The sequence below is a fragment of the Sus scrofa genome, chromosome 1 (assembly GCF_054392235.1).
Source record: "Sus scrofa isolate SSC_HxYL_T2T_F1_AM1 chromosome 1, Sscrofa_HxYL_maternal_Yorkshire_Landrace_v2.0, whole genome shotgun sequence".
In the NCBI taxonomy this organism is placed as follows: Eukaryota; Metazoa; Chordata; class Mammalia; order Artiodactyla; family Suidae; genus Sus; species Sus scrofa.
This window is the reverse complement of record NC_139383.1, coordinates 272,719,610-272,745,548: the sequence shown is the minus strand read 5'-3', so window position 1 is coordinate 272,745,548 and position 25,939 is coordinate 272,719,610. Positions and strand designations below refer to the sequence as shown.

The window sequence follows — 25,939 nt, the reverse complement described above, 5'->3', positions numbered from 1 at the left end:
CCCACCCCATACTATCAGCCTCCCCCTGGCTTCATGGGAAAGCACAGGAGCAGCCCAGGGCCTTCTCTGTGGGGATGCTGATGGTGCCACCCTGATAGGAGCCAGAGGCACCTATGCAAATGATAGAGCAGTGTCTCCAACAATTTGACCAGGTGTATCCCTGGCCGCTTGTCTGTGTCGTTTCTGAGGAGATACGCTGTGGCCTATACTTGTCCCCCCATGAGTAAAAAGGGGCTGCTTTAACCTTGAGGGGTTACTATGGTACCAGGGGTATGGCACCTAGGGGTGCAGCTGAAGGAGCTCAGGGGCTGGCCTGTTCCCAGCAAAGGCCTGGGTTCAGCCTTACAGTTGCCTCTGGTGCATGTGTTGGGGCTCCCCAGGTATCAGAAGTTTGGGTTTTAAGTCTAGTTCAGCCAGGACCTCCCTGGACCAACCTCTCTTCCCTCCTGGAGTCAGATTTCAGGGGATGGGAAAGTGCTTGGAGCAGGGTCTGGCAGCAGCTGGCATCCGCTGCACGGAGGAGGTGGAGGGGCAGGCCCCTGCCCAGAGCAGCCGCCAGGGTCAACCAAGGGCTGGGTCCCTGGGTAAAGAACTCAAGAGTCACCCCTGGAGAAGCTCCTGAGACAGGTGAAGGGAGAGGCGAGTCAGGCTTAAAATAGCTAAATAAATCTTTAATATTTCTAATTGCAAATGTACAGAAATTGCACAGCCACACAGTCTTAGAACACCAACAACTTTCTCTGTACATTATTACATAGAGTCACAGCTGGAGGGAGGAGCTCCGGCCAGGACTCCGTTTGCATTTTTTCCTTTTCACATACTTACAAAAGGGGGGGCAGGGAGGTGGAGTGGGGGCGGGGGGCAGCTTGGGGCCGAGTGTGTAGAAAAGAGGGGCTGTTTCCCTGGACAGTCTGCCTGCTGCAGACAGACGGGGTGTGGGGGGCGGGGGCGCACCCGGGGCAGATGCCCTGCCGGGTGGGGGCTCCTGGAGCTCTGGCCTTGGCTCCCCACCCCCCTCTGGGCAGTCAGAAAGAGTCTTCGCTTATAGGAAGTTTGGCAGTTTTCCTTCACCCTAAACATGAAAGTCAAGCAAAAAAAGTCAGGCCTCTGTTGGTAGGAGAGGGGAGGGGAGAGCCTTCTCCAGCAAGGCTGGGCCTGGGGCCTGGGGCCCCCCAACAGGGACTTGTCTTCCCTCGCCCACCTGCCCTCTGGGACGTGGGTACACGTCCCCACCTCACCCCGACAGCGTGCCGCAAAGCCAACAAATCAATGTCACATGCAGGGACGAACCCCCATGCCCAAATCCCCAACCTCTGCCTCCTGCCCAATACTGTTCTCTAGATTAAAAATAAAATAAAAACCATCGGAGAGCAGCGGTCCCGGGCAGCCCTCGGCAGCACCAGGACTAAAGGACTATGTACAACCATTAGGTTTTGAAATAGTTACATTACAGTCAAACACCAAGAACATTTACAAAAATTGTCAGACTTGCAATTCAGATAAAAATCTGTGGAGAGTCTGTACACTTTTACAGTTTTTGCACTAAGTAAGGCTCTTGGCCTGAGAACTCACAACCCAGGCCAAGGGCCGCCAGCACCGGCCCCAGCTGGCCTCCTGAGCCCGAGGGCCAGGCCCTGGGAACCTCCCCCTGTATTGCTAAGAGGCGCTGGGTCCGAGGTCTCGCGACGAGGCAGCGGTGGGGGAGGGGGGAGGGAGGAGGGGCGGGCGCACTGGGTAGCAGGGGCGAGACTGAACCAGAGGAGGGCGTCGCTGGGCCAGGCCCTGCCCCTGCGGCCGGAGGAGTGGGGCCGGGCCTCAGCCCCAAGGCCCTCCTTCCTGAGGTCTGACCCCAGGGGGTCCTGCCCTCTCCCCACCAGCAGGGCTCTGGCCTAAGGGACCTGCGGGCTTCATCTAAGAGCCCTGCCCAGAGCACAGGCCCAGGATGGGGTGCACGTGGGCCACTCCGCCCGCGCCCCTCTTCCAGTGGAGTCTCCAACCCCAGGAGCAGAAAGCGCCTCCTCAGCTTCGTAGGGCTGAGGCAAAAGGGGCAGCTCCCACAGCGGACCCAGCCCAGCTCCCCTGTGGGGCAAGCGCCCCAGCTCTTGCCGGGGGGTTCCCCAGGGCCAGGGGTGGGACCCAGGAGGGACAAGAGAGACCCAAGCTCCTGCCCACTTATGTCCCACAAGGGGGGCGGGGAGGGCTGACCAGCTACAGAATAGCCTAGCGCTGAGGGGGTGGGCCCCGCGCTGGGGTGTGCCCCTCCCCTGTCTGCAGCGCCTGGGTCCGAGGCTGGGCCCGGGAGGGGTGAGGCAGAGGCCGCCGCACACGCGGGCGGGTGCAGGCTGCTGCTGTCTTGGAGAGGGAGCAAGTCTAACATCCTCCAGGGCCGCTATTTCCCATGCAGTGCGCACGCTCAATTTAAAAGGCCCCTGTGTTCCAGCAAGCGAGCAAGCGGGCTTTTGTTTCTAATGCATACTGTGAAAGGAAAAAAAATCACAGTTATCCACCTTCTCAGGGCCTGTGGGTGTTAGAATTTTTTTTTAACCATCAATCAGGACAGCTCAGCCTGTCTCTCGGGGGCAGCACCAGCTGGCCACTCCCTGCGGGGCCACTGCACCCTGGTACACTAGCTCCAAGAGAAGGGCAGGCACCACGCGGTGCCTCCGGCACCAACTCTGCCCAGATCTTTGGCTGGGGGAGCCCCAGAGCATCAGCCCGCGCCCACATAGCAAATGACGGAGGCTCTGGAGCTGCCCGCAGGTACGAGGGCCCAGAATAAAAAAGGGCTGCGATCCCCAGCGGGTTTGTGTGGCAGAACAGGTTAGGAAGGGAGGGCAGAAGGGGGAAGGTGGAGAGTCTGGGACAGGTATGGGGGTGAATCCTTGGTTTCTCACGGCCAGGGAGGGTCCCCGCGCATGCAGTGACAGGTGCTCAGGGTGGAGACGGGTGGGGACCCAGAACTCTGGCGGCTCCATCCCCCGCACCCTCTCCCTGCCTGCAGACAGTCAGCTCCTGGAACTGAGGGGCAGGCCCACAGGGCAGGAGGCACGGGGAAGCCACGGGAACACGCCACGCGAACAGGCCCTGGGCTCTTCCACCCGCCACCTCTCCGGGCAGCTCCCTCCCTGGGGAGGAGGGGTTGGTGAACTCGGCCAGGTGATGCACGCCACGCCACATTCAACGCCAACAGAGACACGCTGCGGCAGGCCCCTGCTCCCCCCAGGCTGTCCCCACTCCCCAGCCTGCAGTCTCTTTGGCCTGCACCGAACTCGCTTCTCGGGGAGCGGGCCGGTGCCCCCGCTCTCGCTGCTCAGTCTCTCGAGGCTCCCTCTGCGGCCGCCTCCTGGACCTTGGGTGGAGGGGGAGGCGAGCCTCGGCCTCTCGCCCCCTGCGCTGGGGCTGCTCCTCCCCAGGCCGAGACCCCGCCCTGGGCCACCACAGTCCTCCCTCTCCTCGGGCAGGTTAACAATTGCTGCTGTTTCGGAACTCGCCGTTCTCGGTAATCTGCAATTTGGTGGGGTTGGTGGGGGAGATGCCGTTACGGGCTTGCATGCTGTACCTCTCTTTCAGCTGTGTCAGGGCGCTCATGAGGCGGGCGTTGGCTGCGTCCAGTGAGGCGATGCGCTTCTCCTGTGGACAAAAGGGGCGTTAGCTGGGGTCATGGGATGGGCTCCTGGGCCAAAGGGATCTCCCTGGGGCTGTGTACGCCTTTAAGAAGTGCTGGGACGGGGGAAGAAGGTGGCCTGGGGGACCCCGGTGGGAGAGGCACCGAGGTCCTGCTAGGGAGGAGGTGGCATGGCCATCACAGACCAAGACCTCCTCGAGCCTGCCCTCCTCCTGCTTCTACCTCGTCACCTGCTTCTCACACAAATGGAGCAGCCCAAGCGGTGTCAGGCACCAGCTCCTCGAGGCCCCGAGAGCAGGTGTGTGTGTGTGTCTGAATGTAACACAGAGGTCACAGCTCCTGGTCAGCCCACACAGTTTCTGGACTGAGCAAGGCCTGGCCCTTGAGAGGACAAGGGTGCAATGTGGGTGTAGAAAACTGGAGACCAGCGTCTCTTATGTTGGGAAGCCACAGCTCTGAATAAGAGCTGCCCAGCCTGCTGTCCCTGGGCTGTCCCCCAGCCCTCCGTGTTCCCCTCCCAACAGCTTCCAGTCTTTGGTCAGAATTCCCAGTGAAAGGCAGTACCCACCTAACTGCCCCCTCTCTTTTCACAGCCTATCCTAGTGAGCTTGTGGTCCACTGAGACCCTCAGCTCTGACTTCCTGGAGCAGAGATCCTGGTCTCCTATCCTTAGCTTTTGCGGTGGGGTGTGACTGAGGATGTGAAGAAGCCAAAGTCACCCCCTCCTTATCTCAGTCCTTTAACACCTGACCGAAAGGCCAGAGCCCCACACCTGGGCATCGATGATCTTCTGTTTGGAGTCTACGGCTGCTTGCATCTCCGCGTGATCCTTCTTCAGCTCCTCCTCTACTGACATCAACCTGCCACCAGAGACAATGAGTCAGCCTGGCATTTGAGGGAGCAAGCGGGGAGGTGGTGTGGGGCCTGGAGGACCCAAAAACTGAGGTGGGCTAAGCCTGCTCCTGCCTTATATTCCACCCCGCACCAGATTCTGTCCCCAGATCCCCAGACGGCCCTGGGGCTGCCCCTTTCCTGATGTTCTTTCAGGAGCCAAGGGGGTGGGGGTGGGTGTTAGATGCTCACCACACTCCAGAGCCAGGCAGGAGGTGTAACATGCTAAGGCCTGTGGTTTGATTGGGAAATGAAGGCCCTGAAGGCTCTAGAGCTCCCTCCACCCACTCTGCACTCAGGGAGGCCGTGACGGGCATGGGAAGATGAAGTTGCACGGAGCAGGGGCACAGGCAGGGCGACAGGGGCTGCACCCTGCACTGGAAGCTGGGGTTTGTGGGAAGAGAACAGGAAGTAGCTGCCTTGGGGAGGGGCGCACACTGAACTGGACAAGCGAGGGGTGCTGGTGGGGTGACGGGCAGAGAAGACGGGAGGACCACCATCTAGAGAGACCCTTCCGGGCCGCCTCGTTCTCGTCCCTCGTGTATGCTTCAGCCACGCTGATCGCTGCCCTCTTCCCCCCCCTTCCTTTTGCTTTTAGACCCCACACCCTCTGGGTCTGCACCCTAATGCCCAGACTCTGCAGACGCCTTGTCTCCTCTGCCCCAAAGACATCAGGGCTCCACGGGCCTCCCTCAGCCCTCCATTCTTCCTGCTCTACCTTCTTCTCAGACGGGCTCGCCTCCTGCTCTATTTCCATCTCCACCTGCGCAACTTGAGCAGCGCAGTGGAGCATCTAACCCTCAGGCGAGCTCTTAGATCGTCTCACACCAGATGCGCAGGGAGGTCAGTGGTGCAGGTACCACCCAGGGCTGTCATGAAAAGGCAATGGGAGTGGGGGTTGAGGAAGAAGGGGTGTGGGGTCATGCCAAGGGGTTCCCTGTCACAGAAAGGTAAGACACTGAACAAAGCCTCTAAGAAGGGGGCTGGAGATGTGGAGGAAGAGGGAGAAACTTCTGCTTCCAGCTATGGTGGAATAACAAGCACTTGATAATAACCTCCTGTCATTAAAAAACAAAACAGGAGTTCCCGTGGTGGCGCAGTGGTTAACGAATCCGACTAAGAACCATGAGGTTGCAGGTTCGGTCCCTGCCCTTGCTCAGTGGGTTAACGATCTGGCGTTGCCGTGAGCTGTGGTGTAGGTTGCAGACGCGGCTCGGATCCCGCGTTGCTGTGGCTATGGCGTAGGCCGGTGGCTAAAGCTCCGATTCAACCCCTAGCCTGGGAACCTCTATATGCCGCGGGAGCGGCCCGAGAAATAGCAAAAAGACAAAAAAAAACCAAACCAAACCAAACCAAAACAAAACAAAAAAACACAACTCAAAAACTGGACAAAGTGTGTGAAGTAAAGGTCTCTAGACACTGGACAGCAGGCAGTATAGTACAGTGACTCCTAAGGGAAGAGAACACACTAGGTGAGCCCTGCCCACTGCTGGGGGTGTCCAGGCAAGCAAAGGAAGGAAGTGACCATATGGGGTCAAGGAGGCCCTGGGAGAACCAGGCGGGGTAGGGCCAGGACTCCACTTAGCTCCTAAGGGGTCCTGGTGGGCTTGGGCTGAGGACTGGTCTGCACATTTGTGAGAAAATAGCCAGGCTGGGGCAAAAACCATTGGAAAGGAGTACAGAGAACAACCCCAAGGACAGTTATGATCCTTCCAGGCCGTAGGGAAAAAATGTACTAACAAAGGAGGCATCAAGTGGACCCCCCGGATTTCCCCACGAAACTGCTCTACAGTGGCGCCAGAATAGGCCTAAAGACCAGCCAGGACCCACCCCAGCAAAGCTTAAAGGCAAGCCTCAGAAGAATCAAACGGATTCTTTTAACCTCATTGTGTCCCAGAACGAAGCCCCCAACTACTGAAAGGAACACAAAAAAACATCCAGCAGCTGTGGAAAAGTGACAATGTCTGGCGTCCAACCCAAAATCACTGAGCACGTAAAGAAGTAGGAAAACATAACCCACAACCAGGAAGAAAATCAATAAAAACAGATTCAGAAATATCAGAGGATATAGCATCAGTAGACAAGGACCTTAAAACAACTGCTATAAATATATGCAAAATAGTCAAGAAAATACAGGAAAGCGTGAGCACCATGAGAAGAAAAATGGATGGGATTTAAACCAGACTGACAGCTTAGAGGCCAAAGGGAAAAAAAAAATCTTTAATGAAAATTTACTGGATAGGATTAATAGATTAGACACTGAAGAAGGAACAATTAGTGAATGTGAAGAGACTGTAACCTAAGATAAAACACAAAAAATGAAAGAAAACAACACAGCATCAGCAGAATATGGGACAACATAAAGCAGCCTAACACACGTGCAATAAGAGTCCCAGAAAACAGACTGGGGAAGCAGAACTGTATTCCACAGATCCAGGAGCTTAACAAGTCCAAAAAACAGGAAGAAAATATGCCAAGGCACATCATAATCGAACTTGCTGACAATCAATGATAAAGGAAAAAAAAAATCTTTAAATCAGCCAGAGAAAAAAGATACATGAAGTTCAGAGGAACAAAGACAATATCCGAGTCCCTCCTGTTACAGCTAGGATAAGGGCTAGAGTGGGCCAACTGCTAGTTTCAGTAATAGTCACACCACACACATACGCCTGCTAAAAGAGGAGATTTTCATAGCTGTGATAGACTCTGTATGGCCTGCAAAGCCTAAAATATTTATTATCTGTCCCTCTACAGCAAGTTTCCAATCCCTGCCCTAAGGTGACAACAAGATATAGCTAATATGCCAATAAAGGAGATAAAATGGAATCATAATATTCAATCCAAAAGAGGACAGGAAAAGGAACAGATGACAGTACAGAGATAGAAAACAAGTAGCGAAGTAACGGGTTCAAATATAATTATATTGACAATTACATTTAATGTAAAATCATCTACACTTTCCAATTAAAAGGTAGAAACTGTCAGATTAGATAAAAAGCAAGAACAAGAAGGTATCTGGAACAGAAACTCACTTTACATAGAAGGACAGAATTGGGTTAAAAGGGAAGGATGAAAAGGATATACCAAGCTAATACTAATCAAAAGAAAGGGCAGCTGTATTAATATCCAACAAAGTAGACTTCAGACCAAGGAGTATTATGAGGGATAGAGAAGGTGATTTTATAGTGATAAAGAGGTCAGTTCCTCAATTGCACATAACAAGCCTACGTGCATCTAAAAATAGAGTTTCTGTGCACATAAAGCAAAACCAACAGAAATGAATCCATCGTTATGATTAGAAACTTCAACGCCCCTTTCTCAACAACTGATACAAGTACAGTAAATGTACACAGAAAAGCCACTCTGGCTACACAAGACACAAACAACACTATCAACCAAATAGGCCCAATTGACATTGATAGTAGGGAGGAAATACACAGGATTGGTTAGTGAAAATAAATGTTAAGCCATGAAATTCAGGAGAGCATGTACCTCTCAAGAGAATAGACAGAATGAGAGGAGTTCCCGTCGTGGCGCAGTGGTTAACAAATCCGACTAGGAACCATGAGGTTGTGGGTTCGATCCCTGGCCTTGCTCAGTGGGTTAACGATCCGGCGTGGCCGTGAGCTGTGGTGTAGGTCGCAGATGCGGCTCGGATGCCATGTTGCTGTGGCTCTGGCGTAGGCCGGTGTGTACAGCTCTGCTTGGACCCCTAGCCTGGGAACCTCCATATGCCGCAGGGGTGGCCCTAGAAAAGGCAAAAAGACAAAAAAAAAAAAAAAAAAAAAAAAAAGGGAAAGAAAAGAATAAACAGAATGAGGAGGAGGAGGTCCTCAGGTTGAAAAATGTTTCCTTTCTTGGAACCACAAAGTGAGCCAAGAGCAGAGCTGGCAGTCAAGTGAACAGTGGGTTTCTAGTCACCCTGGTTATAGGCCCTCTGCTCATGCTAACCGTTTTATAAAGAACCAACCCGTAAGTAAATCAAGCAAACAATAATTAGGAGCAGAGAAACAGGTGGTCTAAATAAGAGGCATTAAGGAAGGATTTTTACAGTGGACAAAGCAGGAAGCCAGGTGGAGGAACATTCTGGCTTGGCATACCTGCCAAATCTAGCCTGATGACAGGCTCTTGCCCTGTGTAAACAAACTAGCTGTAAATCCACACTGTCTCCTCTTGCACCTGGTATCACTGTCATAGGAAGTAAACTCCACAAGCGGGACCTGGATGCTCCACCTTGACTATGCTCCGTGTTTGCAGACATGCAGGAGGGGGTATCCTCTACCCGTGGGCAGAGAGAGAGAGGAATCAACACAGAAATAAAGATAAGCCACCAATAAAGGTGAGAGTCGGCACTCAAGTCAGTGGTCCCCACGGAAATCTTCCTGCACAACCCACAGGCACCTTAAAACTCAACATATCCAAAACCAGCATCCTCTCGCTCCCTCTCCATCCAGCGATCTTCTTCCAAAGTCCCCCACCTCAGTTAACTGGCACCATGACCCATCTGGATGCTCCCGGTAAAAACCCACAGGTTATTCCGTCTACTTCTCTCTCACCTCCCACCTTCGCCCAACTGCATGTGACTGACATTCTTTCCTACTTTTCCTGCCCCGGACTGGGTCCTTGGTGTTTTTACTGGCACTCCCATCAGGCTCCCAAGCTCACCAAGGAAACTCCTACCTCCAGTGGCCCCAGGCCCTCTGCGAGCTCCTTGGCTGAGCTCCCTTCTTCCAGGCCACCTTCACACTCTACCTCCAACACACTGTCCTGTGTGGGCTCCAGGCCTGTGCCATGCTGTCCCCACTGCCTGGGACACCTTCTCTCTCCACGCCTGGCTCATCCTCCACCCTTGAGGCCTCCTGGAGGACAGGGTGCAGGCCTGCCCCTCTGTGCCTGCGGGGCCAGAACTGGGCCCGGAGCAGGACAGGCCACCCCACCTGCTGATGATGCCCTTCATCTGGATGTCCTTGTCCTCCTGCTGCCGTCGTAGCCGCTCCTCGCCCTCCTCCAGCCGTGCCTGATACTCTAGCACTAGCTTCTGGGTGGTCTCCTCCTGGCACTTGAAAAGGGTCTCATACTCCTCCAGCTTCTTGGTGGAGATTCGTAGCTTGTCCTGCAGCACTGCCAGGTCCTGCCAGGAGGGCAGCGTGCCATGGGCACAGCACCCAGGACAGAGAGCACAGCGTCGTGAGCCCGAGCAGGGGCACAGGGTTGGGGGTGGGGTGGGGGGGGAAGCCCAGCTCGGGATGCCCCAGGGGCCGTCACCAGCCTGGCCCACCTCACACATTGGGGAGATGCCCACAGAGCATCTCCTGTGCCCCTGGTCGGGGCTCTCCCACCCTGCAACCTGACCCTACAGGTATGAGGGAGAAAAGGACGCACACCCAGATCTCTGAATAAGGCTCTTGGGCTTTTCGTTATCAACAGAGGTTAAAAACCTCTTGAGTACATGAAGGCGATCTGCCGGTACTGAGAGGCGGGGGCTCTACTGGAGGGGAAACCGAGGCCCAGAAAGTGAGTGACCCAATCACGAGGGGAGGAGAGCGACTGACTCATGGGGGCGAGATCCTCCCAGCCTCGTCTGCTGTGGCAAGTTGCATGGGAGTGGTCCCGGGCTTTCTGGGTCTGGCTCGGCCCAGCACTCGGTCTTTGGGGAAGAGGAGGGGTGTGTAAAGTGGCAAGAGAAGCAGTGAGCTGGGAGGCTGTGCTGGACAGAGGGTGAGGCAGGGTCAACACTGGAATCAAGGCGTTGGGGGCCGGGAACCGTGAGAATACGCGGATGGGGGAGGCAGGAGAGCCTCTCCTGGAGTCTCGGGCAGTGGGAGCCCAAGTCACTCATGAGCAAGCGACTGCCCAAGGGTCAGGGGGCAGCAAGTCTAATTTCTGAAGCAAAGCGGACCCCAGAGCAGAGCCCAGCTCCAGGGGGACAGCCCCATCCTGGGTCTTCTGCTTGGAGAGGGCTTGGGAGGGCCCTCCCGGACAGAGGCGGGATGACTGAGGCAGGACCAGGGAACTCCAGGATTTGCCGTGAGGGTTAATAGCAAAAAGAGCAGAGAAACAGCAGCTCATCTGCCCAAGGAACAAGGAAAGAAGACACCCCAGCTGCAGCCTGACCCTTGAAATTGTTTAGAAAATCCTTGCAATTCTATAGATGGAACATAGGGTCAAAGGCGCAGAGGCTGGGTGAGGCTGGCCCTCCTTGCTCCCAGCCGAACTCCAGCCCTTGGAGGAGCATGCCCACGTCCCCTGGTCCCCTTCCCGTAATAATGGCGAAAGCAGGTGGAGGCAGTGGACCCAGGGGATGGTAGAGAAGGCAGGATGCAGCATGGACATGGACCTGGCCCCAGGCTCGGGGGAGGGAGGGGAGATACCCTGATCTCCGTGCCCTCGCCTGAGAGGCGGCCACGGGCTTTCCTGGGGCCAAGAGAGGTGAGGGCACCCACGGTGACGGAAGGAGGTGGCAGCTGTTCTGGGGGGGCCTTGCACTGGTCCTGTGTCAACTGGGGCTTTGGCCTCCAGGAGGAGATAAGAACCAGCCGTGGGGCAAGGGCAGCTGCCGTAGTAACAAAAGGACTTTGGAGAGTGAAGCATGCCATTGCCCACCAAGTGCTAGCTGTATAGCGAGGGTGGGATTTGGATGTTTTAGAACCAGTATTTTTCTCCTGGCAGGAAGAAAACATCTCAGCAGCAATCTGACATCACCCCTCCCTGGCCTCCTCCCAGACCTGGTGGAGACAGGGACTGGAGGAGAGCCGGGCCATGGGCAGGCACGATCTCCAGGGGCCTGGCTGGGGTGCCTTGCCCTGCTGCCTCGGGCACCCGTGCCTCTGCCTCTTTGTGCATGAAGCTCTTCCAAGCCCTGCATTCTCCTCAGGTCCCAGGTTCCATACAATTCCTAGGTGAATCACAGAGGCAGCCCATAGAGGAAACCTGAGGTTTAAGCTAAATCCTCCAAATTCCACTGACTCCCGTCCTCGTGTGGGACCAGGTGCAGAGAGGGAACTGGCCACTTTCAGGAACAAGCAGTGCCCCAGAGTCTGGGCTCCAGGGGGGGAGGAATTCTGCCAGCAACCTCGGGGAGGCAGCCCCAACTGCCAGGGTCTGGCGTTACCTTTTCGGCTTGGCTGAGCTCCTCCTTACTCCTTAGCCTATCCCTGTGGGGGGGGTCTGGGCCCAGGGCCTCGTCTTCTAACAACTGCGCGTTCATGGTCAAGAGCCAGGCGGCCGTGCGGTCCAGGGCATTGGGGCTCACGGGTGAAGGGCCCTGCGATGAAACAGAGCTGTGAGGGGCTGGAGAGGGGTGGGGAGTGGTCCCGGGTGAGCCACAGGGATGCGTGGCTCAGAGGGGGGTCTTTGGCCTACTGGGCACCTCTGAGGCAGCCCCGGCCCAGGGAATTCCAAACTCCTGGGCAGCAGCCCGTGGCAGAGTCAAGAGTCCGGGTGGCCTCCCGGGGGGGGGTGGGGGGGGGCTCTCTGCCACCCAGGTGAGAGCAGGGGAGCTTGGCCCAGTGGGCCGGCATCCAGCCCACAGCACATCTGTCATCCGCACTGCATGCAGAACCTGGAGGCCAGCTCAGAAGAGGAGGGGAGACAGGGGGGCCAAGTCAACTCCTACCCTGGGCGGGGCTTTAACAGGCTTGGAACTGGAGATGGACTCCTCCACCTTTGTCCCTGACCCCAGCTTTCTCTAAGGGAACTGGCAGAGGGATCTTCGGGTCGAAGTGTCCCTGGTTCAGAGGACTTAGGCCGGGGCCAGTAAGGCCGGGGGCAGAGGGTGGGATGGGGCCGAGTGTGACATCATTCAGCATGGGATGGCAGCTGGGTGTGGGTGGCGATGACATGACCGGGAGGAACAGCACGACAAGGGGTCCGACCACCCCCCAGGCGGCAGAACCCAGCCTACCCTCCACTGGCAGCACTGACCTGCTTGTGCACCGCACGAGGCTTCAGCTCGGGGCTGTCGCCCTTGGAGGAGGAGGACTGCTGCCGCAGCCGGGCTCCGGGGCCAGCCCAGTCGGGCGAGGCCGACGCCAGGGTCCCGCTTGAGGGCCGTGGGTACTGCAGGGTGCTCAGCAGGGTGGGTGGCGTCCGGCCTCTGGGGGCAGGAGGTGGTGGTGGGGGCGGGGGTGGCGGCTGGTCGATCCGCCGCTGCGGGCCGGCGCTGTTCTGCCGGGGCACCGTGGGCTGCCCGCCCTTCTCAGTCAGCGACATCTGCCTCCGTGCCAGCTCCCCAGGGCGCCGTCCGAGGTCCTCAGCAGCAGCGGCGGTGGCACTGCTGAAACTTCCCAGTTTGGCGGCAGCCGCCAGCTCCTCGCTGTTGCTATGGGAGCTCAGGGAGCTGTGGCCCTCGGAGCCCGAGTCGCCGAGGCCGCGGGGAGACAGCGGCAGGCCGGCCGCCATCTGGTACACAGGGTTCTGGAAGGAGAGCGGTGCCAACAGCTGGGGCCGGCCTGGTGCACCCTCCGAGGTGCCCGGTGTGGTCGGCGTCTGGCCTGCCCGCCGCACAGTGGCCAGCCCTGCCAGGCTCACTGGTGCTGCCCGGGCCGGCCACCCAGCCACCAGCTGAGCGGTGGGCGCCTGCCCATCGGCGGCGAGGGCGTCGGGGCCTGCTGGGGAGCCCGCCTCCCCGTCCAGCGCGCGGGCATCTTGGAGGTCCACCATGGACAGGCTCTTGCCACCGTTGGCCATCTGAAGATCGGGCTCGTTGGCTTCCGAGTAACTCGAGCTGCGGGCAGGTGAGGGCTGGACCCCGGAGGACCTTGTGACAAAAAACAAGTCCTTGTTTTCGGGGGTTGGAGACGGTAACCGGGTGAAATCTATCAGACTGCAGGGAGACAAGCACACACAGGGAAAGAAGGGGGAAGAGAAAAACTGTGAATGTGGCCGAGGCGGTCCCGACTGACAGCCCCCACCAACCTGCCGCCCAGCAGCCTGAGCCAGGGTTGGGGGAGCGGGGGGAGGGGAGGGAAAGCGGGGGAGGGGAGGTGCAGAGGTGGCAAGAGTGGGAGAGTCCTGGGGACCAGTGGCCCGGCCGCAGAACCAAACCACAGCTGGGGCAGCTGACCCTGGAAGAAGCCACCACGAGGGCCGAGGCAGCTCCTCCACAGAACCTCTGCTCTAGGAGCCAGTGCTGCCAGCGCCAGGCCAAGCTGCTTGGCAGGCCTGTCCCCTGCTCGGCTGCATCTTGGGGCCGTGAGTTCTGGGGCCTGGAGTGTTCTGGAAAATTCCCCTTAGCTAAACCCAAACCCAAAACGCAGTGGCTCTCTGCCCTCCAAGCATCCTGCACTGAGAACCCCAACTTCAAAGCCACAAAGGTTCTGCCTCTTCTCTCTTGTTCCTAATCAGACTGATAACCTGAGTGGGGGCCTGCACTGAGCAAAGCCTCTTGCTGAAGCCTCCTGCTGCCACCCCTTGTCTGACTGGCAGGCGGGGGCTGGAGCTTCTGGCAAAAACAAGGAGTCAGGAGGATCCTCCAGGAATGACTCAGGCAGGGAGGGTCTGCACCTGCAGTGGCCCCCCCCAAAGAGGTCTTCCGGCCCCACTCCGGACCCCACCTGGAAGCCAGCTCCTTGCAAGAAGGCACGTGGTGGGGCCAGGTGGGCTTTGGAGGGAGGGATGTGGGGGGAACAGGGCTCAGTGTGGGCGGGAGGCAGCAAGAACTTATGGGTTCGGCGTGGGCTTGGTATAGAGTATGGCTTAGCCTGGGCTGGAAGAGGAAGTGCCAGGCCCCAAGTGATGGGACTTAGGCAGGCAGGCTGCGACCACCAGGGCCAAAGCCCTGGTGGGCTGAGAAGTGGACAAGAGCAGCAGGCGGAGCTGGGAGAAACCCAGACCAACCATGAGCCTGGCCATCCTGCCACATGCCCGCGTCAGGTCTCTTAAGAACCCATGTGCCCAGCCACCTCTAGGGCAAAGCAGGTCCCCATCTGAACTCTTGCTTTGCTTCATTTGAAAGGCTGTATGAACAGCCCCCCTCAAGACTCAGAGGGATGCGGGAAGGGTGTCAGGTCTCCGCATCTCCGGCCTCCTGCTGGGCCTCCAGTCCCATGCGCCACACCCCAGGCCCTGACTCAATGCCCTTGCCTGCTAAAAGCCTGCTGCTGCTACTGCTGCCACCAGCCCAGCGTCAGACAGCTCCCACCTCTGCTGCTCCAGCCTCATGCCTGCTAGCGGGTCCCAGATGGCCCTGGGAGAGGAGCGGAAGGTATGATGGGGCATGACAGTCCAGTGTATATGCCAGGGCTTTTGAAGGAATGTCCTCATTTTGATGTCAACACTTGAGAACACTTGCCTTTCCCTCCACTGTGTGTACATGTGCTTGATTTATAGGCTCTTGCCCCAGGGCTGGGGGCTCAGGGGGCTGGGCCTCAGCATCTCTCTAGTTTCTGGGGCTCCCGGTCTCTAAGCCTTGCAGAGTCACCTGAGCACCTCCTGAAAACATATACCCTTGTGCACCACTTGTGGCGATTATGATTCACGTATAGGAAATATGAGGAAACAGGTATTTTTAACTCACAAACCAGTGATGCACAAGTGGTGGGGAACCGTAATTGTTCTTCAACAGAAGGTGTCGTTTCTCTAGGCTTTGTTTGTGCTGGTCCCTATACCTAGAATGTCTTTTCTACTAATGGAAATGTTACTTTTCCAAAAAAGCTCAAAACTGTAGCACCACCTCCTCCAGGAAGCCTTCTCTGATTTTTCCCAAATAGAAGTTCACTATTTGAACATCACTTAGGGCCTGCAGAACACAGTGAGTCTCATCCGGCTTGTTTTATAAACACCTGTGGAGGTATCCTCCTCCCCAAATGAGAACGCAGATGGGCTTACCGGTAAACCCCACAACTCGAGGCGTGCCTGACAATTCTTACCCAGAGAGATCGTTCTCAATCACCATCTTCTGAAGTCCAGCTGAGATGCTGCTGCTGCCAGAGCCAGGCGTGGAGGCCAAGTCGTTGGTCCCTGTGAGCTGCCCACTGCCTGGGGTGCTCAACGCTGTGTGGACGTCCCTTAGGATTCGTGGCAGAGGCCCCAGTTTGGATACAATGCTCTGCAAAGACAGAGCAACAGGCAGGTGTGATCCACTGCAGCCACTGTGTTCGAAAGTGCTGAGTCGTCAGAAATGCAGGCCCGCCGCCCCGCCCTGCAGTCAAATCCAGCAGGTCTGGGAAGCGGGGAATGAGCCTCAAATTACATTCCTACCAGTTCCTCAGACATTTCTGGGACAAGACGGGAGGTCCACGGGGAGAAATGCTCACCTTGTCCAAACCCTCCACCCTCACTGGTCCCAGAGAGGAAAGGCCACGGGGGACCCCAGAAGTTCCCCACCTACACCTCCCACTGGAGAGGCTTCTGGGACCCTGCCCCGTCAAGTCACCTACTCCACAGGGTGGGCTGGACCCACCTTAACACCTGAGCCCCCATGGCGATGGCCCAGGCATGGAGCAGGCACCACTAGACAGATTACAAATGGCTGGTCAGGCACAGCGTAGTGCCTGGGCTCATCTGAACCTCACTGCCCTGGTTCAGACTGTGGTGCTAAGGGTTCTAGGCCGGGGAAAAGGGACTCTGCCTTCACCTGCTTAACGCCCGGCTTCCACCTAGGGTTTTGTGCAAAAAGAAATAACTCACATGGTCAAAAGAGAAGAGACGTGAGCGGCCAACAGCTCAATTTTAAATCCTGCTTCAACGCTGTCAGCTGTGACGGCTGCTGACCGTCTTCCCTACCTCTTGCCTGGCCACACAGATATGGAGGACGGTGGCTGGCACAGGGGCTAAGTGGTGACAGCAGAGTGACCAGTGCTGGCAGCAGTGGAGGAAAGGGACTTGACCTCATTTCCATTTCTCCCTCCTGGGTCTCTTGCAGCCAAAGGGCAACAGACATAAAGGAACAGAAATGACTGCAACAGCATCTGTTTGTAGTGAAAAAGCTGGGACTGATCTGAGTGTCCAGAGACATAAACGGTGCAGTCATATGACTGGACAGCCTGTGGCCATTAGAAAGGTCACAGTGAAGATGCAGCAGGTACTGTGGTGGAAAGACGCCCACAACAGAGAAGTGAGAAATGCACATGGCACGCACAGTTCTCCCTTTAACAAAAAAGGGAAAGAACTCTGCCTATGTGTACTTAACATATGCACAGATATATCCAGAAGGCTGAACACCAGAGAGCCCTGAGTGGTCACCTGTAGGGATGGGACAGGAGCAGGGAGCCTTCCAGCCCTGCCTCAGCAGTAGCTACTTTTGTAAGATGATCTCAGAGCCCTGGGAAGCAACAGATGCTCTGGATGTGGATCCTGGGAGGCCCAGCCCTTGCTGCCAAGAACCTGTTAGCTGTGTGGGCTGGGGCCGCTGGGGGTAGTAGAGCCCCAGGCCACAGAGGCTCCCCTCCAGGTGGCTGCAGCAAGGTCGGGGGGTCTAGGAAATAACCATTTCAGCTGATGGTCAAGGGCAGTTCTGGAAAGGTTTGTAATATCCTGCCTGACATGTTGAGGGGCAGTATCTTCAGAGTCTATCTTTTTCATATCAGTGAACTTAAAACCCAGAGCAAAGACATTTTCGGAGAAGCAGCTAAATTCGATCACATTTCTTACAGGTAGGGAGCACACCTTCACCCGTGGACTCCACCCACGTGATGCAGTGTGCGTGCAGACACAGCTGCAGCCCCAGCACACAGAGTGGGCTCTCCGGGCGAGTGGACATAGCGCCCCCTCCAAGGAAGTGGCCCCGAGATCCCCTGGTGTCTGCCGACAGGGCTCGGGCAGGGCTGCTGATCCACGCCACACAGGTGACCCCTCTGACCTCTGTGGTTACGCTGTGGGAGGAGGCGCAGCCTCCAGCGCCCCCTCTGCCCTGTCTCGGCCCTGTGCGGATAGGCACCTGCTCCAGCTGGCTGACGGCCTCCCAGAGCAGCGAGTGCAGGCTGGAGAGCTCACGGCCCAGGTCGATGTAGCCCTCGAAGCCAGCTGTGTTGGAGATGGTCTCCGGGTTGGAGATCTCCAGCAGGAAGCGCTGCATGTTGGTCCACTCGTGCTCCAGGAACTGGTTCATGAACGACATGTACTCCTCCTTGCTGCCAAATCTGGAAGTGGAGCAGACAGGCTAAGCGCCCTGGGCCCCGCCCAGGAAGCCCCTTCTCTGAGACCCTCACCTCCTCAGCTCCCACCCCTCCCCGCCATTCGCGCCCCAGCCAACTAGTCCACTCTGACTTGGGGTCCTCCTTCCTCATGGGACCTGGAATGCTCCGCGGCCCTCGCTCCCCATTCGCTGCCGGTCACAGTCTCCATCCTCTTCCCCCGATGGTCAACGGCCTGGGGGCAGATGGCTCTCAATCCAGGCCTGGCCAGGTCTCTGCTCAGCTTTCAGACACGTACTCCGTGGGCACCTCCCTGTGTCCTCAGCTTGGGCAGGCCTGAGGTCGCCCCCGTCACCCCGCACTGGCCCCCTCCTCTAGGACTCGCTATCCCCAGTGTAGATGCTACAAGCCTGGCGGTGGTCAGTCAACTCCTCCTTCCTCCTCCCCCACAACTGGCCGAATTTATCTTCTAATCACCCTGACCCTGCGGCCACCCTGACCTAATACTGCCGCCACTGTGCTTTTACGGGAACCACAGCTTTGCTCTCCTCCCAGCCTCCTGGCTGCCAGTCCCGCTCCTTCTACCTCCCCTGCCCCACTGCTGCCAGGCTGACCTCTGCAGGACCCAGGACAGGTGAGGGTCATCTTCTCCCCTTGCTCAAAGCCCTCTGGCAGCTCCCAATGTCCTTCAAGTCCCTGCTGTCCCCTTGGGTCTCATCTGCCCCTCCCCCCAGCAGACACCTGACAATTCAGAACACGTATGGTGCCCAGTGCCTCCTGTACACAGCCCTCCCGGGCCTGCCTGCCTCTGTTCCTGCTGCCTTTCGCCCTAACACGCAGCTGGGGGAGCTCGTCTTCTAAGAGACCACCCTCTTTCCTCTCCGGGGAAGCTTAGGACCTCCTACGAGGCCGGGTCCCTCTCCGTCACGGCTCTCTCCTCTGTTGACATGCCGGCTCCAACAGGGAGGGGACCAGGTGTGAGTCACAGCCCAGCATGTCTCCACACCTCATGAGAGCGACTGGTTGACCCGGCCCTTCTGTTCTCACCCACTGGCTTCAAGGGGCAGTGGGAACACAGGTGCTTCATGAGCAAAGACGTCCTTGGCAGCATTGGACAAGGACAGTTGGAAACAAGCCGAGAGCCCGACCACAGGGGACGGGTTAGGGAGACAAGGGCCCTTCTCCCGGGAAGGGACGTTAGCCACTCACTTCAAAATGAAGCTTGTGAATGTTAAGTACATGGGAGAATCCTTATGATCAAATGTTCATGCAAAGAAGCAGAAGGAAAAAATATCTTGTCTTCTCACCTTTGAAAATTAAGGAAACATACCGAAATGAAAAGGACCGAGGGTGGCAGGGACTAAAGCCGGGCCTGTGGCACAGTCCAGCTCTGGGACAGACCCCACCATGGGCTCCAGTCTGTGCCCCGGCTCTGCCAAGGCGGCATGAGGCACTCACTTGGCGAAGTTGGCGAGGTTCTGGGTGACCTTGGCGATGAGGGTGAGGGTGCGGGCAGTGCGGTCGTCGGGGTACTCCTGCAGCAGGTGGAAGAGCGAGGGCGACATAATGGCCGGGCAGAGGAAGCGCAGAAACAGGGAGGCACTGATGAGCCGCTCGCTGATGTCGGGCCGGCCGCGGCTGCTGCATTCTTGTCTCCATGAGGCAAACACCTCCTTCAGCTCCCGCGGGAAGACGCTGCGCAGGAACAGATGAGGTATCAGGAGGGCGCCAGCACCACAGGGTGCAAAGCAGGGACCTGGTCCAGGTCCAATGGAACCCTGACGGCTGTGTGCCCTCGGCCTGCCACTGGAGTTCTGAGCCCACTGCACTCCTCCGGCCATCCTCAGGGCACAGGAAGAGCACAGGGCGGATGCTCGGCGAGTGCAGACACCCAGGCCAGTGGAGTGGGACACAGGCGCAGTGGAGCCAGAGGGGAAGCCAATCCCAGGGAGCTTCACCCTCCTCCCACAGGGCAGGCACCTGGATCTAGAGGAGAGTGAGGGAACCACGGCGGGAAGAGACCACTGCTCCTTGGTCCCCATCCCTGGCTTCTGAGACATACTCCCTTCAGGCAAATGATGTCACAGGAATCAGAGGTTTTCAGCAGAGCTCGCAGTGAGACCAGAAAGATGGGAGGATCCGAACCACCGAGTGAGACCACAGCTCTGCGCTTTCTCCACGGAGAGGGAAATAAGGCGGCGGCCTCCCACCGGCAGGTGTGGACAGGGTTCTCAGACCCGGCTGGGGGCCCTCTCCATGGGCACAACCCCACCCCCACCACAGTGAGGCCGACAGGGCAACCTTCCTATCTTTTCACCCTAGAGGATGTGTGCTCCCTGAACCCAGCCTATACCTGGCACTGTCACTAGCCCAGGGTGCTCGGTCCCAGGCCTGGCCACTCTCGGCTTCAGGTTCCTCACCCACAGGCTGAGAACGAGGAAGAGCTATCTTAAGGCCGAGACCCTTGGCCATGGTAACCCTGAAAAGCTTTTGTCCCACAAGCCGAGCACCCAGCCTGGCAGACTCAGGCCGTGAATGAGGCTGAACCAACAGTGACGTGGACTCGAGAGGAAGTGAGGGCAGGTGACCTTTAGTCCTGGCCCTGGAAGCACCTGGTGCAAGATTGGGCAGGGGTAGGCACTGAGCGATGACATCTACTGATGGCCTTGTTCAGAACTGAGAGGTGTCCCTGGGCCTGTGCAGACGTCACAAAGAGGAGATGGACGAGCACTGTGCGGGCACACGTCTCATTGCATGGCCACTGGCCGCCCCAGGAACATCAGGGCAGAGGGTGAGAGTGCTACCCAGCCCAGGGGGGAGTGTGTTCCAGAGTTCAGGCTCCCTGATTGCCTGATACCAGGGGTCATTTCTGGATCGGCCCAAGGGGCCACAATGGGGCAGAGGGACCTGGGCCGGGGGGCGCCGGCCCCACTGCCTGACTCTGGCCATTCCCTCTGCCCCCACTCAAGGCCGTCACTCCCCCAGAAGGCCTGCCTGGGCCTGTCCTTCGGGAGCAGCAAACCATTCCTAGGCCCTTTTGTGTGCCCAGCTCTGAGATGCTGCATCAGCTTGCCCCTAGGGTGCTTACAGTGTGTGCAGGAAGCAGACCTGGACACAGCACAACTCCATTCTCATGGAATCAGGGCTCCTGATGTGAGCAAGGGTGCCTGAGAGGGGTGAGCCGACCGCATCTGTGACGTGAAGGTGGCCACAGAGGGAAGCCAAACACAGGCCTAAGAGCAGGATGATGGGAAAGCACATGAGCAAAGAAACAAGGTATGGCTGGGGGTTGGGGTGGGAGTGGGGTCAGGAGAGTGACTTGGGTGGAGACGGGGAAGCAGGTATTAAGCTGGAGACTATCTGGGCAGCTCCGGTTGTGAAAATAAAGCCACTGCTTGGGACTGGCGGCACAGTCCCCTGGACAGTCAGGAGCAGCGGGTGCCTGGTTGTTACCTTCTGGCCCTGAGTACAGTCCTGTGTGAGCAGCCCACACTGCACACCTGTCTCCTTTCCGGGCCAGGGGCCTGCAGCCCTCTGCTCTATTTAAAGCGCCGTCCTCCTCCTTTGCTGTGTCCCAGCAGGACTCCTGCCCGGTGTCCAGGCACCCACACAAGCCCCTGCTGGGCCTGTTCCCGAGCCTGTAACATGAGCACCAGCTCCTTCGGACAGGTGAGCTGTCAGAGCAGGGCCTTGTCCCTCTGGCTCCCTGGCGCCTACAGCAGCGCAGTGCCAGCCAGGCCCACAGAGGGTGCCTGCTGTCAGGTTCAAATCCTCAACACTGTAGAAACCACATCCTGCAGATGGTCTCTGGCACACTCCTTATGTCTGAGCGCCCTAAAAGGACCAAGACATGGGCCTGGCAGCTCAGCAAGACCCAGTGGGGTCAGGCAGTTCCCAATCACAGGGCCACCGCCCCGAAGCTGTGAGAGGTGCAGGCGGCTCACCTATCCTGTCCTCATTAAATATCGGCCCTCCTGGCTGCTGGGTCAGGGCTGATGGAGTAGAGCCCCCTCGCTGAGCTGCCTGGAGGGACCAAGTGTACACGTGCCAGCACAGCGCAGGTGCCCTGACATCCACAGGAGGATGGGGAGATGCTGGGATGGGGGCCCTGGGCAGCTAAGCCGAGAAGGGTGTGCGGGCAGCACTGACCAGTAGGAGTTGATAATCTTGCAGAAGGCCAGCTCGCAGCACATCTTGAGGTTGCCCTGGTGCTCGGGGAGGTCAGCGGCCGAGCACTTGCTTGGGTCCACTTCACAGTTCTCGTCTGACTCATAGAGCGCTTTGATGAACTCGCCTGTGGCGGGGAGGGCAGAGAGGGGGCAGTGAGGACCCGGCGGCCACGGCCCACCCTCCGCCCCCGGCTGGCACACTCCCCCTACCTAGTGCGTCCTGCAGATACTTCTGGCCCACCAGCTTGAGGTACTCCTCGATGGCCTTGGTGGCCAGTGTGTTCTCCCGGAAGATGAGGTGCTCGTTTTCGCCGCAGCGGTCCACCTCGGACATCATCAGGTCAGTCAGGAAGTCCTGCGGAGCCGGGAGGGGAGGACAGTGGACCTGAGCAGACCCAGCCGGGAGGATCCTAGGATTCCAGCCCTGCTTCCTGGCCAGAAGCCCCTGCTCCTCCAGGCTGCTCTGTCACTGAGATGCCGGTACCCACCCTTAGGCACTGCCGGGGAGTGCAGGCAGGGCAGCCTAGTAAGGAAGATGCCTAGTGCTGGTGACATTAGGGCTGGGCCCAGGACTGGGGGCCGGGGGTGGAGCCAAGAGCATGCTACATGGAGCCTAGCCCCAGCATCACAGACAGACCCGAGGGACTCGTCCTTGTCCAGCCCTGCCCACGCCTGGCTGGGTGACCAGGGCCGAGCTCCCCTGCCCAGTGCCATTGGTGCTGACAGACTAGCTGCCACCACCCACCCCTTACTCCAAGGGATTCTCTCACACCAGACAGATTCGTTCTGAGCAGCCTCACAGGAAGGATGAGAGGAGGCGGAGGGGGGAAGGCGGGGCCCCATTCCCACTCACGGCAGCCCCTCACTGCCATGGGTTCCAGACTCAGTGTCTCAGTGCCATGTGCAGCTCTGTGGGGAGACCCAGGAGGGAGCCTGAGCCCACGCTTTCCCTCCTGACTGAGCTGCAGGGAACCTACCACGCAACCAGGTGGAAACTCCCTCCCAGGGCCCTGTGCCCACAGCCAGCCTTGTGACTTGGGGGAGGGGAGAGAACAGGAGGCAGGAAGTCGGAGACCCGGGGAGGGTGACCATCAGGGCAGGGTCACCCAGCACAGAGGCTGCAAATGGCCACCGTGGGCCAGGGTTTCTGGGGCTGTGGAAATTCCTCACTCCAACGTGCACAACTTTGGGGCCCTCTGAAACCACAAGCGGCCCTTGAAGTACAGAGCCTGAGTCCAGGCCCAACAGAGCCGGCTGGCCCACAGCGAGACAGGAAGGGGTGGAGGGAGGAGTGGCAGTGAGCCCTTCTGGGACCACAGAGCCCGAGGACCCCTCCCTGACAGCAGATGTCCTTGAGGGCCTCTAGGGCTTCTGAACACACGGCAGCAGAGACGAGCCCTGGGTGAACTGCTCTGCTCACGCCCATGGGCCTTCCCCAACTCCTGGGGTGGGGCGAGGCCCAGGCAGGGAAGTGAGGGGGGACAGTCACGGAATAGGAAGGTGACCTGTCCATGCCACACAGCTACCTAGGCCAGATCAGGCTAGAGTCTTGCTTCCCAGATCCCGTTCCTCCCAATGCATTGGGCGGGGGTGGGGTGGGGTGGGGGGGCAAGAGAAGCCCAGGAGAGCAGAGCCTGGAGAGGGGGCCGAAGGTGCCATATGCCCCCTTGCGCAGCCCTCCCCCAGGGCTGCAGGGCGCTGTCGAGTGAAAAGCGTCTCCCTCAGGGTTCAGAGCTCAGAGGCGGCAGCCTGCCTTCCAGTCTGTCCTTCCACCTGCTGCTCCCCATCCCCCGAGGGCCCTCTGGGGGGCTGGAGCCCACCTCCTTCACAATGAGCACCTCGATTCTGTTCCAGCCGTGAGCCTAGAGCAGAGGTCTCTTCAGCTTGGGGTCAGCCTCCCAGCCCAGGCCAGCCCTCGCGGGTGCTGGATGAACAGACACAGCGGCAGAAAGGATGCTGCTTGAGCCCTCGTTGGCTCCCTCACTCCCCCTCCAGGGCCAGGACTTCGAGTCACTCAGTTTCCAGCACCCCTCCCAGTGCTGACCAAGAAGTGAAGGACAGCACAGCCAGAGAGGGTCCTCCATGAAGCCTGGCCCGGTGGGAAGGCTGGGAGCAGGAAGGATGCAGTCCAGCAACACGGAGGACCGGGGCCCACACCGAGAAAGGGCCTCTCCTGGTCCCACACTGGTCACACACACCGTGGGCCCAACAGGCAGAGCCTTGAAGGGCATGGAGGAGACCAGGGCCTCCCGGGAACAGGTAGAAGGTAAGAGTCTTGGTGGAGCCGTGTGCCTGGGGCTCTGCCTGCGGACCCCCGACCCGTATCTCCCCGGACCCCAGGCCGAGGGCTCAGGACCTAGACCAAGGCAGGCCCTCCTCCCCACCGCAGGCCACAAAGCACACTATGTCCACAGGCAGAAGCCCACTCCCAGAGCCAGCACGGGGGGGGCTTCGGTGGCATGGATGGACCCCGCACCCAGCCTTTTCCCACTATACCCCCTTTGAACAGCTCCCCCAAGGGAGAGGGCAGGGCGGAGCACGCTCCACTGCGCTGGGCAGGCAGGCACGGGAACCTTCCAGAAGGAGACTCTTGTCTCCCAAACCAGGTGGGTGGGGCTGAGGCTTGGCTTGGCAGGTGGAAGGAGGTGGGGAGAGCAGGGCCTGCTGGAGGGCTTCAGACGAGCCCTGTTCCCGTGGCTGGCTGCCCTGTCATATGGCTGCGACAGTGACTATGCGACCCATGCGTGTGCATCTGGGAGTGGTAGGGGGCTGGGGCTCAGACAGCGGCTGCACCCTGGTGGTCACGTGGGGATGTCTGCCAAAGCCAGCGCCCCACTGGACACACGTGTCTGGGTCACGGGACCTGAGTGCTGGCAGAGGCGGGCCATGGGGGCCCCCAAACCCATCTCCTCACCCTAAGCCGCATGCCCATCCTCGGGCTCTGTGCCTGCCTCTGCCATCAGCTCCCACTGCGGAGGAGGAGCACGAAGGCTACCCCCACATCCAGCAGCTCTTAGGTTTAGGGAGCCCAGCTGGCTGTAGCCAGTGCCTCCAGGGGAGCTCAAGTCCAGGATGCAGACACGGAGACCGGCAGGTAACTGACTGTGTGTCGCCCAGCCTCCCCTGGGGCCCTGACACCTACCTTCACCTTGCCGGTGCTCTGCAGGATGTGCACCAGGGCTGAGGCCATCTCCTCCTTGGTCTTGGCGCTGAGGATGGGCTCGAGGGCGGCGCAGAGCCCCAGGTAGTGGTTGGTGATGTGCTCGGCGAACTCCTTGTACATCTCCATGGGCAGGATGGTGATGGTTTGGTAGCGCGCCTTGATGCGGATCATGGGCCCGGGGCCCTTGCCGCCCTTGGGGTTGGGCGTCACCACCGGGTACCACTTCTCCACGAACTGCCGCCCGGCCACCGAGGCGGCGGGCAGGCTCACCAGGCCCAGGTAGCTGTTGCGCTCCTTCTTCTTCTTCTTGTCGGTCTCCCGGTACAGGTGGACGGTGACGGTGCGCAGGGGCGGCAGGTTGTGGAACTCGAAGTGCTCGCCCCAGAAGACATTGTCTGTCTTGAGCTTGCCCGTGGTGCGTGCGTACAGCACGTCGTCCAGGCACAGCTCGCACAGGTACTTCTTCTTGGCCGGCAGGTCCTTGGCCTCGATGACCCACAGCTTCAGGATGTGCTCCACGCGCCGGCTGTTGTCCTGCACACGCACCAGGGGGGCCACGGTGATGGGGGGGCTCCAGCCGCCTGCCTGCCACCCACCCCCTGAGGGCCCAGGAAGGTGGTGGGGAGGACCAGGGATGGCCCTGGAGTCTGATGGACATGGGACTGGATCTCTGCTCAGCCTCAACCTGGCTCAATGACCTGGCTGAGTGAGGTCAGTGATCTTAGATCAACTGATCTAAGCCTCAACTCCTTTTTCTATCAAGAGAAAGCAAGTAGAGAGCGAGTAGGAGGCTAGCACAGTGCCTGGCACACGGCAGCTGTTAACTGGCTCTTCTGTAGTTTGCTGGTCTGTAAAGTCACTTCAGAGGTAACCACTGCTAAGGCCCTTCCTTAGTGAGGTCACGGTGACCAGGACTCAGCCCAGGCTGAGTCAGCCAAGGAGAGAATCACAGAAGCAGGTGGTTACAGCTGGGGCCCCAGGAACCTGCTAGGAGAGGTGCAGGGGCTGTGGGAACACA

General features: G+C 58.6%; 1 protein-coding gene across 46 annotated transcripts in view; it reads right to left on the bottom strand.

The window, feature by feature from the left end:
* Positions 1 to 650: 650 nt before the first annotated feature.
* Positions 651 to 25,939, bottom strand: part of DAB2IP (DAB2 interacting protein) — a 199,580-nt gene continuing 174,291 nt past the window's right edge. For 15 of the 46 annotated variants that reach the window (XM_084994544.1, XM_084994668.1, XM_084994559.1 and 12 more), the window contains 12 exons: positions 24,901 to 25,455; positions 21,969 to 22,113; positions 21,739 to 21,883; positions 19,048 to 19,284; positions 17,394 to 17,595; positions 15,385 to 15,563; positions 12,440 to 13,340; positions 11,628 to 11,780; positions 9,454 to 9,647; positions 4,398 to 4,485; positions 3,560 to 3,630; positions 651 to 2,475 (listed from right to left, as the gene is read on the bottom strand). In XM_084994544.1, the coding sequence (XP_084850670.1) occupies positions 2,466 to 2,475; positions 3,560 to 3,630; positions 4,398 to 4,485; positions 9,454 to 9,647; positions 11,628 to 11,780; positions 12,440 to 13,340; positions 15,385 to 15,563; positions 17,394 to 17,595; positions 19,048 to 19,284; positions 21,739 to 21,883; positions 21,969 to 22,113; positions 24,901 to 25,455 (2,880 nt within the window). In that variant the 3' untranslated portion in view covers positions 651 to 2,465. Of the gene's footprint in view, positions 3,631 to 4,397; positions 4,486 to 9,453; positions 9,648 to 11,627; positions 11,781 to 12,439; positions 13,341 to 15,384; positions 15,564 to 17,393; positions 17,596 to 19,047; positions 19,285 to 21,738; positions 21,884 to 21,968; positions 22,114 to 24,900; positions 25,456 to 25,939 lie in introns of all 46 variants that reach the window. The other 31 variants (XM_084994499.1, XM_084994515.1, XM_084994495.1 and 28 more) reach the window with 3 other exon arrangements.